The 15,339-nt window shown below is 37.7% G+C and overlaps 1 protein-coding gene and 1 long non-coding RNA gene across 2 annotated transcripts; both read left to right on the forward strand.

Moving 5' to 3' along the window:
• The first annotated feature begins 2,019 nt into the window (after positions 1 to 2,019).
• Positions 2,020 to 3,862, forward strand: LOC109202624 (uncharacterized). Its single transcript, XR_002062574.2, has 4 exons — positions 2,020 to 2,285; positions 2,990 to 3,127; positions 3,224 to 3,316; positions 3,449 to 3,862. It is a non-coding gene; the product is annotated as an uncharacterized LOC109202624 (long non-coding RNA).
• Positions 3,863 to 13,341: 9,479 nt separating this feature from the next.
• On the forward strand, positions 13,342 to 14,914 carry LOC109202625 (uncharacterized). Its single transcript, XM_019360425.2, has 2 exons — positions 13,342 to 14,066; positions 14,623 to 14,914. Exons 1-2 carry the CDS (start codon positions 13,370 to 13,372, stop codon positions 14,826 to 14,828), a joined length of 903 nt encoding a protein of 300 aa, XP_019215970.1. The 5' UTR covers positions 13,342 to 13,369; the 3' UTR covers positions 14,829 to 14,914.
• The last annotated feature ends 425 nt before the right edge of the window (positions 14,915 to 15,339 follow it).

Raw genomic sequence — 15,339 nt, forward strand, 5'->3', positions numbered from 1 at the left:
TGCAGAACCAGGATCGGGGGGGGGTCTGCCATGACTGGTTGGGTGTGATGAGAGGAAAAGGCACACTGTGGCAGAGAGCCAGACATTAATAATAGATTAAATACAGAGTGGTATACTAACTCAAACTGGGAGCTGGTTCTACAGATAAGGTGTCTGTGCCTGGAAGGTTTTGACTACCGTTTTACTTTTAAAAACTACAAGCAGTCTCAGAGAAACTGCTCTAATTTGGTGATATGGTACTATGAGGTCTTAAAGATCAGATTGGACCTGATTTTTCAAGACCTTGTATGTGAGGAAAAATGTTTTTAAACTTGATTCTGGGAACTAGTGAAAAGAAGCCAATATAGAAGAAATCTGCTCTCCCCTTCTAGTCCCTGTCAGGACTCTTGCTGCAGCATTTTGGATTAACTGAAGGTTTTTTTTAGAGAGTTTTTAGGACATCCTCATAATAATGAATTACAGTAGTCCAGCGTAGAAGTAATAAATACACAAACTAGTTTTTCAGCATCATTCTGAAACAGAATATTTCTAATTTTAGAGATATTGAACAAATGGAAGAAAGCAGTCCTACATATTTGTTCAATATTCATATTGAAGGACATATCCTACAAGATTCTACAGGATTCCTCACAGTAATACTGGAGGCCAAGGTAATGCCATCCAGAGTTAGTACCTGTATGGCAGTTAGTATACTACATATCTAAGATTTTTAAGGCCAAATAGCATGACCTGTGTTTTATCTGAATTTACAAGCAGCAACTTAGATGTCATCTAGGTCTACAAGAGATTCCTGCAGTTGGTGTGTATCATCTGGATTCATTGACAGATAGAACTGGGTATCATCTGTATAGTAATAAAAATGTACACTCTAAAAAGTAATTCATCAGGCCTTTTACCACCACTTTATTAAATCCATGGCTGCAAGATAAAAATTCTAATTTACTGATTAAGATAGACCTTCTAAGTTGCTGACTTTATTTTTTGGGGTTGCGTTGAATTAATAATGTTGGTAATAGAGCTGGGCGATAAAACGATAACGATATGTGTTGCGAAATAACTTTTTCTCGATAGAAAAATTAAACTATTGCGATAGGCCTCATCTCTCGTGTCCTCTTAAAAAAAAAAAAGAACAGCCAATCCAAATTAAGTAGCGCAGAGCCGAACCAATCACAGCCGCAGTGTCACGTCACGTGACTTGTTACGTACAGCACAAGCGCCAAGGCGCACATGTGTATTTGTTTTTGCAGCCGTGCAGCCCGGGTAATGAAGGAAATGAGTTTGCCGACAAGAGAAAAATCAACCGAGAGCGTGAGCGAAGGTTACCGAAGAAAAAACAGATGATGGTTCCAATGCAGGAGAGCTTGTCGAACGGAAGGGCCACAGAAGTCCCGTAGTGTGAAGGTATTTCGGCTATTTCAAGTCTGACAAAAAACAGAGTAGCGCGCACTGTAAATTGTGCCGAAAGCAAGTCTGGAAATACAATAAAGCGGTGCATGCTCAATCTCTGACTAAAAGCGCTAATTCGTCATTCGGCTTTTGTCAGACTAAAGTAACTGTTAAAACTGTTTGAAAAGCTAAGCTATACAACAAGGAGAGATTGAGAATTTCCTTTTAGTTCTCAGTTTATTTGATATTGACAAAAGTTAGTCAATTTTGTCTGTTCTTCTGTAAAACGACCTAAGATTTATTTTTAGAAATAATATTTTGTTTCTAAGTGGAATTGACAATTTAGTCTGTTTTGTTTGTTCTATTTTGAAACTTAAACGCTTTAGCGGCTGCCTTTTGTGTAGTTTGCAATATTTGCCTTTATTTATCTGAAACTGAAGTCTCATGTTCCTTAAGTACATCTACCCTATTAAACTTATTATGGGAAATAAATATTTTAATTAAAACAAGCTGCTAATTATTTCACATTTTACTTGTGAGCAACGGCACATTTAAATCTTACAAATATAGTTATTTGGCTTATATCATGATATATATCGTTATCGCCTGAAATGAAAAAAACATATCGTGATATGAAAAAGTCTTATATCGCCCAGCACTAGTTGGTAATTACATTAAATTAATTTTATATGTAATTTGAAATTAAATCCCAATGTTAGTGGGTTCAAAATAAAATTCAAGTTGTAATTACTTAAAGAAATTGAATATGTAACTTATTTTTTCTCCACTGTAACTTTTGATTTCAAGTTCCCTCCCCTACCCACTTAACTAGCCCGGGAAAATTCATATATGGTGCATTGCTTGGTGGACTTGCAAGCTTATGTAAAAGACATTTCAAGGTAAGTAACATTTCATTTACAAATAACTGTTCTAACAAAGCAAAGCATTTGTGCTAGTCACTTGTAGTGGATTTGTGTACCATGTTGTGCTCATACAGTTAAGGAAATATTTTGCACTACCACATGTAGCTAATGCTAACCATTCTAAACTTTAGCACAGGAGAGGATAAGACTTATAAAGTTTCATTTGACAAAGGTCTTCAGCTAGAGAGAGCTGCTGTGGCTAGGAAAAGCATGGTTAAAGTTTTGCTACACAATGCAATCTAATTTCGCTGGTTTTGTTTTGTTCTTTTTTAACATATCAGGTTGTGTGAAATATCGTTAATGTCATTCCAGTAGCATTATTCTAGCATAGGCTATGTGAATCTACTTAACATTAAGACTTTATGTAAGCAGTTAGTATAGTATGATAATCTAGGGTCATTAATGAGTTGTTAAGTTGGTACACATTTTTTACAAAATGGGCTGGGAGTGCACAATGTGTAAATTTGAAACCTCTACAAAAACAGGGTTGCTAAAGCATTACAGATTACGCCATGGTTATGGTGGGGAATGTCTCTCTTCTCTTCACTAAGATTGTTTTTGTTCCCTTGGGGTAGCCTTAGATCACATCTATTATCTTTAACTAATGTATTAGAGCATTAATTAATGCAAAATAGCTAATAGTCTGCAAGATTTAATTCTTCTGTTTGTGTGGTCTACAGATAAAGGAGGAATTCAAGAGTTCAACCACTGTAAGCCTTGAATGGCTACACTTGACCCCAAAACTGATGGACGTCATTTTTTCAAGGGGAGGAGCTAAAGGAGTGAGAATCAGGCAGATCAAGTACATGCTTCTTGAGGTAGGACAACTATTTAGACTTTGGGTAGCTTTGAAATGCACTTTGTTGGCAGTCACCCATGTAGTTTATACTCATACTTTATTTTTTCTTAAATAGCACAATTCAACTGAAATACACAGAGAAGTAGCCATCTGCTGCCTTATCACATACCTTGGAGAGAAGGAAGAGGACCTTTTCATGGAGTTTGGTGTAAGTAATTCAGCATCGTGTGTGTGTGTGTGTGTGTGTATTCCACTGATCATCTGAATTTATTAAGATTCAGTAAGTATTAAAGTCTAATGTATAATCCACTAACCTATTTTTTAAAATTTGCTTTACAAGGACAATTTAAGGCCAACCTTGAAAGGCAGGTGATGAAAACTGCCATCATCGGTGACCGGTACACCCCTGGATCTGACCATAAGACTGCAACCATTGTGGTGCGGGAACAAAAATCCTGGAGGGCCAGAATTTCCCAAGGTGCTGTGTGTTACTCATGGGCATAATATATGCTCTCAATCTGAGCTAATGCAAGGATCTGAAATATACTTTTGAAGTTTTTCAGAAGCTGTTCCTTGACCTTGATGGAACCAGCATTATGTTAAAGATGCTGACTCTGTTTCAAAAATTGTTAACTGTTTTGAATCCTGTATGTGTAACATTGATCTTAAAGGTGTTTGCTGCATTGTGTAAAAGAAAGATGCAAGATCTTGTAAAGTTTGGTAGGCACTGAAAGTTGACATTTATTGAACACTTGCTTGGAAGTAGTACTGTAACAAATTGTTTTCTAAGTGGATTTTTTACCAATTGAACACATTTATTTCTGTGGTCTTAAATACATAAAAGCATATTGTTTAACTTGGCTACGATGGTACAAATCTAAATTTCTGGTTTATTTTCACTTTTTAAATATGAAGTGTTGAAATGCCTACAGTTAAAAAAATAAAAAAGTTATTTGCTAAAAAAATGTTGAATGAATTCATTTTTTAAAAGCTATTACAATAAAAAAAAAATAAGAAAAAGCTAAAACGATGATAATAATGAAGAAAATCAGCAACTTAATATTTTAAATGATTAACTTTAAAAAATTGTTTTTGTAATTGCTGTAATTAATTACATAACACTTAAAAATCATTTCAAGTAATGTGGAAAAAGTAATTGGAGGAACATAATTTTTATGAGTAAACAACTTAAAAACATGTTTTTAAGCTACCAATTATTAAGTAAGTGGTAATTAAAATCACCTTTGATTATGGAGGAAAAGTTAATTCCCCTAACTCAATATAGTTTGTTGGTTCAATATAATTTCAACATAAGTTATCGTAACTCAAAAAGATTAATGGAAACTGTTGCGTTAATTTTTTTTGTTGAGCTTAAACAATAGTTTTTAGAGTGTATGCTACGCCTTCTTTTGATAACAGAAGCATGTATAATGTAAACAGAATTGGTCCTAGCACAGAGCCCTGTGGAACCCCATTATTAATCCTTCTGTGTGAAGAGGACTTCAGGTTTTTATTTAAATTGGAGTCTATTAGATAGATATTAATAAAACCCCTGCAGTGCATAACCTTTAACATCAGTCCATAACATTCCCATAGCATGTTTTAATCTCTATAATAAAATATTGTGGTCAAGAGTATTGAACGCTGGTCTACCGAGGTCTAGCAGGACAAGTTCTGAGATTAATCCAGTATCAGAGGCCATAAGACTACCATTCATAACCTTCACTACATTTTGTGATGATCAGGGACAGACTGTATCAAATGAGTCATGATACTAGCATGGAACAGGAACACACTAAGTTGTTGCTATGGAAATATGGAGGTCCAGGAATGACAAAATGAATTAATTAAATATGACATTAAATAATTAATGAAATGTTTCATTCATTAATAAAATAAATATATCAATAATTATTTAAATTCATTTAAATAATTATTCATTCCATTCATTCCATTTAAAACATTAATAAATTATTTATTTATTTATTTCCACTTTTATCTAATGTATGTAATGTGTTTCGCTGATCATCACAAAATGCAGAAATGTCAGAGCTAAGTCAGGGTGCGCAATTTGACCATGAATTTTCATCACTTGGTCAATGTGTGATACAAATTATGAGGTAATTGTGTAAGATAAAATAAAAAGGGGACATGAGCCTTAAGGGTAAAAAATCAATTCTAACAACAGGAGGTGCTGGTGATGGCCTCCAGAGCTGGCAAAGGGCATTGACTGATTTTTTGGCAGTGTTAATTACCCTTTGCACACCCTTCATGTTCCAGGTTGTGGCCCCTTAGACCCAGGCATTAGGACAGCATGCTCTCCACTGAGAACATAGTCCTTTGGGGATCCAACAGTGGGGAATTATGATGTTAAATGTTGAGCTGTTAAAAACCTTTTTGTATAAACAGGGTTTGGCTTGTACACAGTGTGACTGTAAGATTTATTCACTTTGGGAAAATGCTTTATATTCTTTCTGCCATTGAAAGTGTTTTACTAGCAGTTTCCATTACATTGGCATTTATTAACAATCCAAAAACACACATATTAAAAAATAGAATGCAGGTGTGCCTCTTGCACCATGACAGGTAGGTAAGCAAAGATGGATAGATGGATGGATGGATGCAGGGGTTAAAAAACAAACTACAGTCTGGACTGTATCAGTTTTGAAAAACAAGCTACTGTGGCACTTCATGGGACAGAGGTGATGTCTTTTCTAGACCTTGAGGTTCCCGTTGGATAACACACCACTACATTCACTGATACTTAGAATCTCACCTCCTCTTCTCACTGAATAAATGACAGCCAGTGTTGAGTCTATCCAGCCATTTTATTTATACAAATGTTTTTAGCCTTCTGATTTTTTTTGGCAGCTTTTTCATTTTTATCATGTAAATTTTTTATGAAAGGAAAAAATATAACTGCCATCTGTTTAACAATGCAAAACCTCCTCTAGCCCGTGTTCTCATTGTCAAAACATCTGGGTTTTAATTGATTCCTGTTTTGTGGTATTCACTGTTACTCAGCTTCCTACTACGTGCATATATACTCAAAGGTGAAGTCATACTAATGTGTGTGAGCGCAGCACTGTCACACTAATTGCTGGGCTCATATACATGATAGGGTTACAAGCAGCCTGGAGCCAAATCTTTTTCCTCAGTCAAACAAAAGCTGCAGCCTATCTGCGCCCTTCCTCTGAGGGGCGCTGCTTATTGTTTAAACATCTGTCTTCCTATTACCCCGAGTGTTCGGCAATTTGGCAGCAAGGCTGTGTGTGAGTATGCATGTGTATGCAAGCAAACTAGACATGTGTAAATGTGGTTTGAGCAACTAAGTTTCTGAGGAAAAGAGGTTCTTGATATTACTGTTTCAAAAAGTGAAATATAGTCGCACCTGTGCACGAGTTGCCAAACATACATTATGCAATATGAAAGAGAAGAATTTAAATATATCTATAAAGTGAGCTATTGGTTTTCCATCCTAATAGGAGATTTAATGACTTGACCCTTTTATAAAAGAAAAAAACTACTTCCACATGTACACACGATTACAGTAAGCTTGCATACAACCAGTATGTAGATGCACAGTGTTCTTGCTCACTCATGTTTCATTTTTGGTTAAATGCTTGTTTGTTTGGTAAATGCTTTGTTTAAATGCTTGTTTAAAATGCTAAAACACATCCTGGGTAGAAGCATGTAAACAAGCATTTGGCAAAGGCTAATCATTCACAAGCCTAATTTTGCCTGATTAGTGGAGCAAAAAGGAACCCATCACTATTTTCTCCAGTGGCACCTTCTTGACAAGTCATGCTCCCACATGTAGGATCATAGAGATATGATGCGCTGTTTTCCAATTGCCTACTCGGTAAAAGTTAAGACTTTTTTAAAAAATAAAAACTGCTTTAATTTGTATGGTTTACAAAGTTAAGAAATCTCCATTTGTAACAGAGTTCCTCAAACTTTTCCAGAAGAAATAACCTCTAAGAACACAGTTACCCTGTTTCCCTGAACACAGTTACAACAGCACTGTTAATCCATAGTTTTCACATGAACTCAGAGCTACTGGATGTGCCCACCTATTGATGTACAACATATACATAAATGTTTGGCAGTCAGACTCCGATGGCTCGTCCCAGCTGTGAAGGGGATTAGAGCAGGACCCCTGGAGCCTAGATGCTGGTGGTGGAGATTGACTTGAATAGAGCTTGAGTGATGAGAGGTGGAGATGGGGAGGAGGTGGGTTGCACAAAGGCATCTGTGAAGGAGAAAGACAGATGCACAATGAGATTTAAAGTAATGCTAATTGGTCTGGTGAAGGCCGGAAGCAGGTGATTAGACTAGACCAGTGATGACACAAACAGCTTTACAGCGTGGGAAAGCGGACATGAAAGCCTCGATTCAGCCGACAGCATCTGGGAGCAGACAGATGTGATGTCATAGATCTTCCTTATTGAACACATTAGATTCATTTGGGGAAAAATAATTTGTTGTTTTTCACCTCACTATTTTATCCATTATTCTGCCTGTTTTTGCACAACCTTTCTTTCCTGTCTCTTGCCATCCTTCTCACTAGAATTGTATTCTCTGGAAAATAACAAAACTATAATCTTATGATAGATATTATAAGAGCAGATTGGGGGATCCACAATTGATATCAGTACAGCACACTGGTTAGTTATGTGAAATTTGGACTCCATGTCCACTCTTACTGGGTTTTGTTTTGCTGTCACTTGGATCTTGAGCTGAACTATAAACAAACAGCACAAGAATAGAAATTTTTTACAAACTCAAATAAAAGTACATCAGCTCCTTGGCTGGCAGCTTGTGATATACCAGCAGATGAGTGGATCAGAAGGTCAAAATGAGCTAATAATCTCTAGTGATTTAAGCTACATTAGCTAATGTTTTTGACGTAATTTAGAGAACAAGTACAAATAAGCAGAAACTTTATAAGTCACACCAATGTCTCTGCATTATCAGAACAGTTTGAATTTTTGCTATACTTCAGTGAAAGTGTGTTTTAAATCTGCATCACTGAGTTGTGTCATGAAATTATCTCTTTATCATGTTTCTACTGCCGTCTTATTGAGACAAGCCACACTGTTGAAGCAGCAAGGCCTCTGCCAGTGTGCTGTAACCTGTTTGCATTCTGTCCTGTACGGTTGGCATAGATAAGCTAGAAAAATATAACATTTGAATAAAATAAGTAGAAAATAATACTGAAATGTACTATTAGTACTAGTATTAATATAGTTATTTTTAGGGGTGCTCTGATGAAATTTGCTTAAACAAAACCAAAAAGGGTCTAAACTCACATATGGCATAGATTATGGCACTAAGCTGTGGTACACACCTGCTAACCCTGCCTTACAGGCCAAATCACATTCATCCCTGCTCCTCCAACCCAGGTTATCTGTGGCAGTTCATTTAAACTAAGGGATGATTTACTTGACATTGGAAAAATACTTTTTTTAATTTTCAGCTATGACACAACATTTGTTCTGCCTTGAATTCAGTGCCCCCTACTGGGCCTTGTAAATTGTTGTTAATGTGACATGCACTTTGACCCAGAACAGGAAGTCAGCCATGTTAGTTGGGGTAAGCGGGTTCACATGTGCTGAAGTGTTCCTGTAGTTATCCGCTGCAATCCTCTTTCTTGTTTATGCCTTCGAAAGCATCGTCTGTAAGTACTTGTTGACTTAAGAGTATAGAGCCATATTTTAGTAACATTTTGGTAGTTTTGTGTTCTAAAGCCTAACTTTGTGTATAATTATATTGCTAAGCTAATCTCATGTCATGTACACATAGGAGGACCTATTGCATGGATATTTCTTTGTCTTTTGTTGCTAGCCTTGACTTGCTGTAGAGTACATAAGGGAATTTGTAATATCAGTGTGTTAATCACCTTACTATTGTATTCTTGTTTTTGTTTTAGTTTCACTCTGATTCAATGGTGTATGGCGGTGCAATGTAAAATAAAGCACCTGGAGCTTGGACGCTATATCCTGACTCCCGTATTCTTTTGAATGGAGTTTGGCTGGCTGCTGTATTGTGTACCTACGCACGCATGCACACACGCAAGGAGAGCAGTACAACATTAATGTGATAAATTAATACTGCCTGATCTTTTTTGGTCATACACTGTACAGTTTTTGTCCAATTCAACAAAATATATGATCATTTAAGCTAGCTATGTAGCTTTTACTTTTGCTTTAACTATGAACATTTTGTTCTTCACCTCCCACACAGCAGCATCATTTACCCATCTCGATTGAAAATACATGTAGCTGTCCGCGCTGTGATAGCTTCCAGGGATTTACATAAACCTGTGGGGCAAAATATGGATCACAAGTCCCCAAAATTTCAGTTTCTCTTCTATCTTCATTTTTCCTGCATGGATAGATGTCCAAGTAGTCTTTGCTCGAGACAGGTGAAAAAAACGTATCCTGCAATACTACCGTCTGCTATTGGCCATCATGATGGAGTAATGTTTTGCACACTAGGGTAGTGTGTCAGTCACATGACTGAAAACTATCATGTTCTCTTAGTAATTTTTTAATTTCACTTGGTACAATCCCCTGCCGAAACACCTCTCATAAGTTAATTTCTTGTGTACATTTGTAGGGTTGTATTCTGTTGAAACTATTTGTCTCACACTGGTGCCACAGTATCTGACATGGGGGCTCGCTGGAGGGAAATTAAGAAATTACAGTGGCTAAGCTGATGCTTTAAGCCGCTGAGGTGGTGCACTTGACTGACCTAATGATGTGCTGATTACTTGTGTCTGATAAATGAAAGTCCCAGGCAAACTTTCAGGGGGTTTTTTTCGGCCGTCTTGTCTGGGAGCTTTTGCAATCACAACTGTGATCTGAATGCGATGTAGTGCAACACATTTGCTTTCCAAGATGAGCTTTATAAATTCTCTATAGGCTCCTCTTGTGTGTTTCTTTTATATATTTATTTATAAATTTCTATTAGTGTTATTTCTCTTATTACAGTATATGTATAAAATGGCAATGTCTAAGCTGACAAGCAAGAGGAAGAAAAAGCAATGGGGAAAAAAATAGGAGAAATCATAAAAAAAGGATAGAACACAAAGAGAAAACCACCCGGATCACATCCCAGGATCACCGGTGTCTATGGGGGGAGATCTGTCCGTCCAGATTTTAGAGGGTGGGGTAATTATGGACGGATGTGTGTCTCTGTGCAGTTTCTTTCTGTGTGTGTTTTTCCTTTATAAATGAACTGAGTTAACTGGAACTACACTTCTATTTGAAGTTTTGGTTTTTAATATATTTTTTCTCTCATGAACCACTTTTTTGTTGAGTTGTTTTTTTCCTTATTGCATGTTATTTGCAAGTTGATTCTGTTCATCTGGACGTAGTGTTTTGTGGGAGAAACGTTTCGTCACTCATCCAAGTGACTTCTTCAGTCTCAGCTGTCTGCAGGTTTCCCCAAACCTTATAAACACTACATTTGTATAATGACTGAAACCAGCCCACTGAAGGAACAATGGGCTGGGAGGTCAGTTCCTTGATCATTAATATGCAAATTGTCATGACCACTGATAACAACTGAGTGATCATTGATCAGTGAGCATTGATCAATGGCCATGCAAATTCTCATTACCATTGATCAACAACCACTGATCAAAGACCATGAGTACCCTTCACAGAGAGTAAGGGAATGGCTGCAATCACAGCATTGTAAGATGGCGAAAGATGTACCCTTAGGCCCCCTCCTCGATTCAGAGATGGTCTTTCCCTTTTCACGTAAATGGCCTCCTTGACTCCGCGCTCAAACCAGCATTCCTCCCTGTCCAGGATGTGTACATCCTCATCATTGAAAGAGTGTCCACTGGCCTGTAGGTATAAATAGACTGCTACGTCCAGATGAACAGAACCGACTTTTGGAGATTTACTTACCTGGATGATTGAGCACGCATCAAGATGTTATTTAATTATCTGTCAAAAAAAAATGCATGAATCTGTTACAGGAGTTGATCTGAGTTGTAACGTGATTTCTAAAGATGTGTTGTATGCCATTTGAGTGTGCTTTGTTACAGGTGCAGCAGTTAAAGACCCAGCATTTCTTTTCATCGTACACTTTCACTTTATTTCTAAAGCACTTTAAAACAACATAACAGGTGGCCAAAGTACTGTACTATAATAAAAAATAAGAGAAGAAAAGAATAAATCAGTATAACTACATACAAAGGGTAAAAAGTTAAACACACATGACAACTCACACTGGATTAAAAGCCAAGGAGAAAAGGTGTGTTTTTAAACAGGTTTTAAAAACAGCGAGGGATGGAGCCTGCCTGACCTCCAGCTCATTCCACATTTTGGGAGTCAAAGCTGCAAAGGCTCTGTCTCCTCGGGATTTATAACATGTCTTTGGGACAGTCAAAAGCACCTGGTTAGCTGATCTAAGAGCACGTGATGGCATGTAAGGGTGATGCAGCAGCAGTTAATTTTGACAGTCACCTCAACAGAAAGAAAGAAGGACTAAGCAACAATATTGATATGTTAGTCAAGTTTTAGGCTGGGACCCATTTTCACACCTAAATTAGTGATGCTAATGCTAGCCGCACAAACAAGCAGATGGACACAGGCTCAGACCAATAGACCAATTGTTTGAACGGACTTCAGCATCAATGAAGGAAATCCTGGAGCGATGCAAGGTTTTGTTCCCAATCTGAAAAAAATTTCCTAAAAGGAGGCTCCTGGGCTGTTATTGCAGGCAGCATAATCACGACCAAAACACCATGACACGGCTGTACTGAGTCAGGTGATCTATAGCTACAGTAACGACTTTTCCTTATTTTCTCCTTTCACTCATTTTCCACTAATCTAACATACCTCTGTACATAGAACAACTAATGTTGTTTAATCTGTTTTTTCCTGTTGATTTTAGGTCACTTCAAAATGTTTCTTGGTCGCTGTCTTATTTCCCTTGTCACAATTCTGCTTACATTATACATGCTTCCCTTAGGCAGTATCATACGACCCATCTAGGGGCCAGGCAATAACATGAGTGAAGCTCTCGCTCCCCCCAAGACCCAAGCAGTGACAGGAAACAAATCTGTTCGTTACAATGTGATTTATTTACAATTCAATTCAATTTTTCAATTCAATTTTATTTATATAGCGCCAAATCACAACAAAAGTTGCCTCAAGGCACTTCATAGGTACAGAGAAAAACCCAACAATAATATGATGCCCTATGAGCAAGCACTTTGGCGACAGTGGGAAGGAAAAACTCCCTTTTAACAGGAAGAAACCTCCGGCAGAACCAGGTTCAGGGAGGGGCGGGGCCATCTGCTGCGACCGGTTGGGGTGAGAGAAGGAAAACAGAATGAAAGACATGCTGTGGAAGAGAGACAGAGGTTAATAACAGATATGATTCAATGCAGAGAGGTCTATTAACACATAGTGAGTGAGAAAGGTGACTGGAAAGGAAAAACTTCAATGCATCATGGGAATCCCCGGCAGCCTTTGTCTAATGCAGCATAACTAAGGGAGGATTCAGGGTCACCTGGTCCAGCCCTAACTATATGCTTTAGCAAAAAGGAAAGTTTTAAGCCTAATCTTGAAAGTAGAGATAGTGTCTGTCTCCCGAATCCAAACTGAAAGCTGGTTCCACAGAAGAGGGGCCTGAAAACTGAAGGCTCTGCCTCCCATTCTACTTTTAAATACTCTAGGAACAACAAGTAGGCCTGCAGTGCGAGAGTGAAGTGCTCTAATAGGGTGATATGGTACTACAAGGTCATTAAAATAAGATGGGGCCTGATTATTTAAGACCTTGTATGTGAGGAGCAGGATTTTGAATTTAATTCTGGATTTAACAGGAAGCCAATGAAGGGAAGCCAAAACAGGAGAAATCTGCTCTCTCTTTCTAGTCCCTGTCAGGACTCTTGCTGCAGCATTTTGGATTAGCTGAAGGCTTTTCAGCGAGTTTTTAGGACATCCTGATAATAATGAATTACAGTAGTCCAGCCTAGAAGTAATAAATGTATGAACTAGTTTTTCAGCATCACTCTGAGACAGGATATTTTTAATTTTAGAGATGTTGCGCAAGTGGAAGAAAGCAGTCTTACATATTTGTTTAATATGTGCATTGAAGGACATGTCCTAGTCAAAAATGACTCCAAGGTTCCTCACAGCATTACTGGAGGCCAAGGTAATGCCATCCAGAGTAAGAATCTGGTTAGATCCCTCAAGGGGTCCCTCAAGGCTCTGTACTTGGACCGTTGCTGTTTTCTATGTACCTGCTGCCTCTTGGTGTTCTTTTATGTTCTTTTAATGTAACCTTTCATTGTTACGCTGATGACCTGCAGCTTTATGTTCCTTTAACCATTGGAAATTGTGCTGAAGTTTCTAAACTAGAATCTTGTCTATCTGCAATTAAGGGCTGGTTATCGGATAATTTCTTGCTCCTAAATACTGATAAAACAGAGTTGATGGTCATTGGGCCACACAAATTTCAGCACTTGTCCCAAAATTTCATCTTGAGAATTGAAGACAGTGTCATAAATCTCAGGGACAAGGTAAAAAACTTGGGCGTGTGGTTCGACATGGTGCTCTCTTTCAAGTCTCATGTAAAAGAGATAACAAAGACCGCCTTTTATCATTTGAGGAACATAGCCAGAATCAGACAAGTTTTGTCAAGCGACACTGCAGAGGTTCTTATCCATGCATTTGTGTCTTCACGTATTGATTATTGTAACGCTCTTCTTTCTGGGCTACCAAAGAAAAGTTTTAGAGGTTTACAGATGTTGCAAAATGCAGCTGATCGCATTTTAACAAGGACTGGGAAATTTGAGCACATTAGCCCTGTACTGAACTCTCTGCATTGGCTACCTTGTCAGGCTCGAGCAGATTTTAAGGTCCTGCTGCTCACCTACAAGGCTTTAAATGGATTGGCACCTTCATACCTCTCCGACCTTTTACATCTTTATGTTCTGTGGAATAAGGAATATTTTACTGCTACTTATACTTATTATTGGCATTATCATTGTATTAATTAACATTGCATTAAACCACATAACAAGCATTTGTAATAATACATATAATCAAGAAGCAGGCTTGAGTGAAGGCCTGAATTTATTCAGCTTCTTGTTGCATTTGAGTTTGCCTAGCAACAGGTGACGCAAAGAGGAGGACAAGTCCATGGGGACCTCAAAGGCCTGAGATCATCACCATATTTGAAAGAGGATGCCAGAAAGGGGAACTTCTGTGTCTGCATTTATCTCTTAAAATTGATCATTGTCTGTAAAAGAGGCAAATAATGTTCTTAAGATGCAAATTATGTGCTTGTAAACGCATGAGGGGGCGTCATAATACCCTGATGTTATAAAAGCAATCTGAAGTGTATTTTTGGACGGGGATTTACAACTGATGTTTTGCAGTTTACATCTCCCCACGCTGCGTGTATTCATTAAAAATCAATTGTTTGATCGACCTCTTTTGGACCATCATTGTTTTACTCTCGTCCTCAATTTCGGACCCGTAACAGTTCCATCCCGTGCTCTCCGATCTCAGGACTCTGGCCTTCTAAAAGTTCCTAGAGCCAGAAAAAAGACAATTGGAGAGCGTGCTTTTTCTTTTCGTGCCCCGTTTCTGTGGAACAACCTCCCTCAAGATATTCGGCAGGCATGCTCTGTGGAGGTTTTTAAAACTAAGCTGAAGACACATTTGTTCACCCTATCTTACATGTCTTAATTCTATTGCTTTTAGTTTTTAAATTTTTACTGTTTTTAACTTGTATTGTGTCTTTTACCTGTATTGCTATGTATCGCTTTTATTTTACTTATATTTTTAGTTTTAAATAGTTCTACAGCACTTTGTTTGAAAACGCTTTATAAATAAAGTTATTATTATTATTATTATTATTATTAGATACCATATTTCTAAGATTTTCAGGGCCGAGTACAATAACCTCAGTTTGATCTGAATTAAGAAGCAGAAAGTTAGCGGCCATCCAGGTCTTTATGTCTTTAAGACATTCCTGCAGTTTAACTAATTGGTGTGTGTTACCTGGCTTCATGGACAGATTGAGCTGCGTGTCATCTGCATAGCAGTGAAAACTTATGCTATGTCTTCTAATGATGCTGCCTACGGGAAGCATGTATAATGTAAACAGAATTGGTCCTAGCACTGAACCCTGTGGAACTCCATAATTGACCTTAGTGTGTGAAGAGGACTCTCGATTTACATGCACAAATTGGAGTCT

The sequence above is a fragment of the Oreochromis niloticus genome, linkage group LG6, assembly GCF_001858045.2.
Source record: "Oreochromis niloticus isolate F11D_XX linkage group LG6, O_niloticus_UMD_NMBU, whole genome shotgun sequence".
NCBI classification, from domain to species: Eukaryota; Metazoa; Chordata; class Actinopteri; order Cichliformes; family Cichlidae; genus Oreochromis; species Oreochromis niloticus.

Coding starts and splice junctions, on each gene's coding strand:
- LOC109202625 (XM_019360425.2), top strand. CDS start 13,370: ATGTACCTGCTGCCTCTTGGTGTTCTTTTATGTTCTTTTAATGTAACC. Junction 14,067..14,622: donor CGACCTTTTACATCTTTATG/TTCTGTGGAATA, acceptor GACCCGTAACAG/TTCCATCCCGTGCTCTCCGA.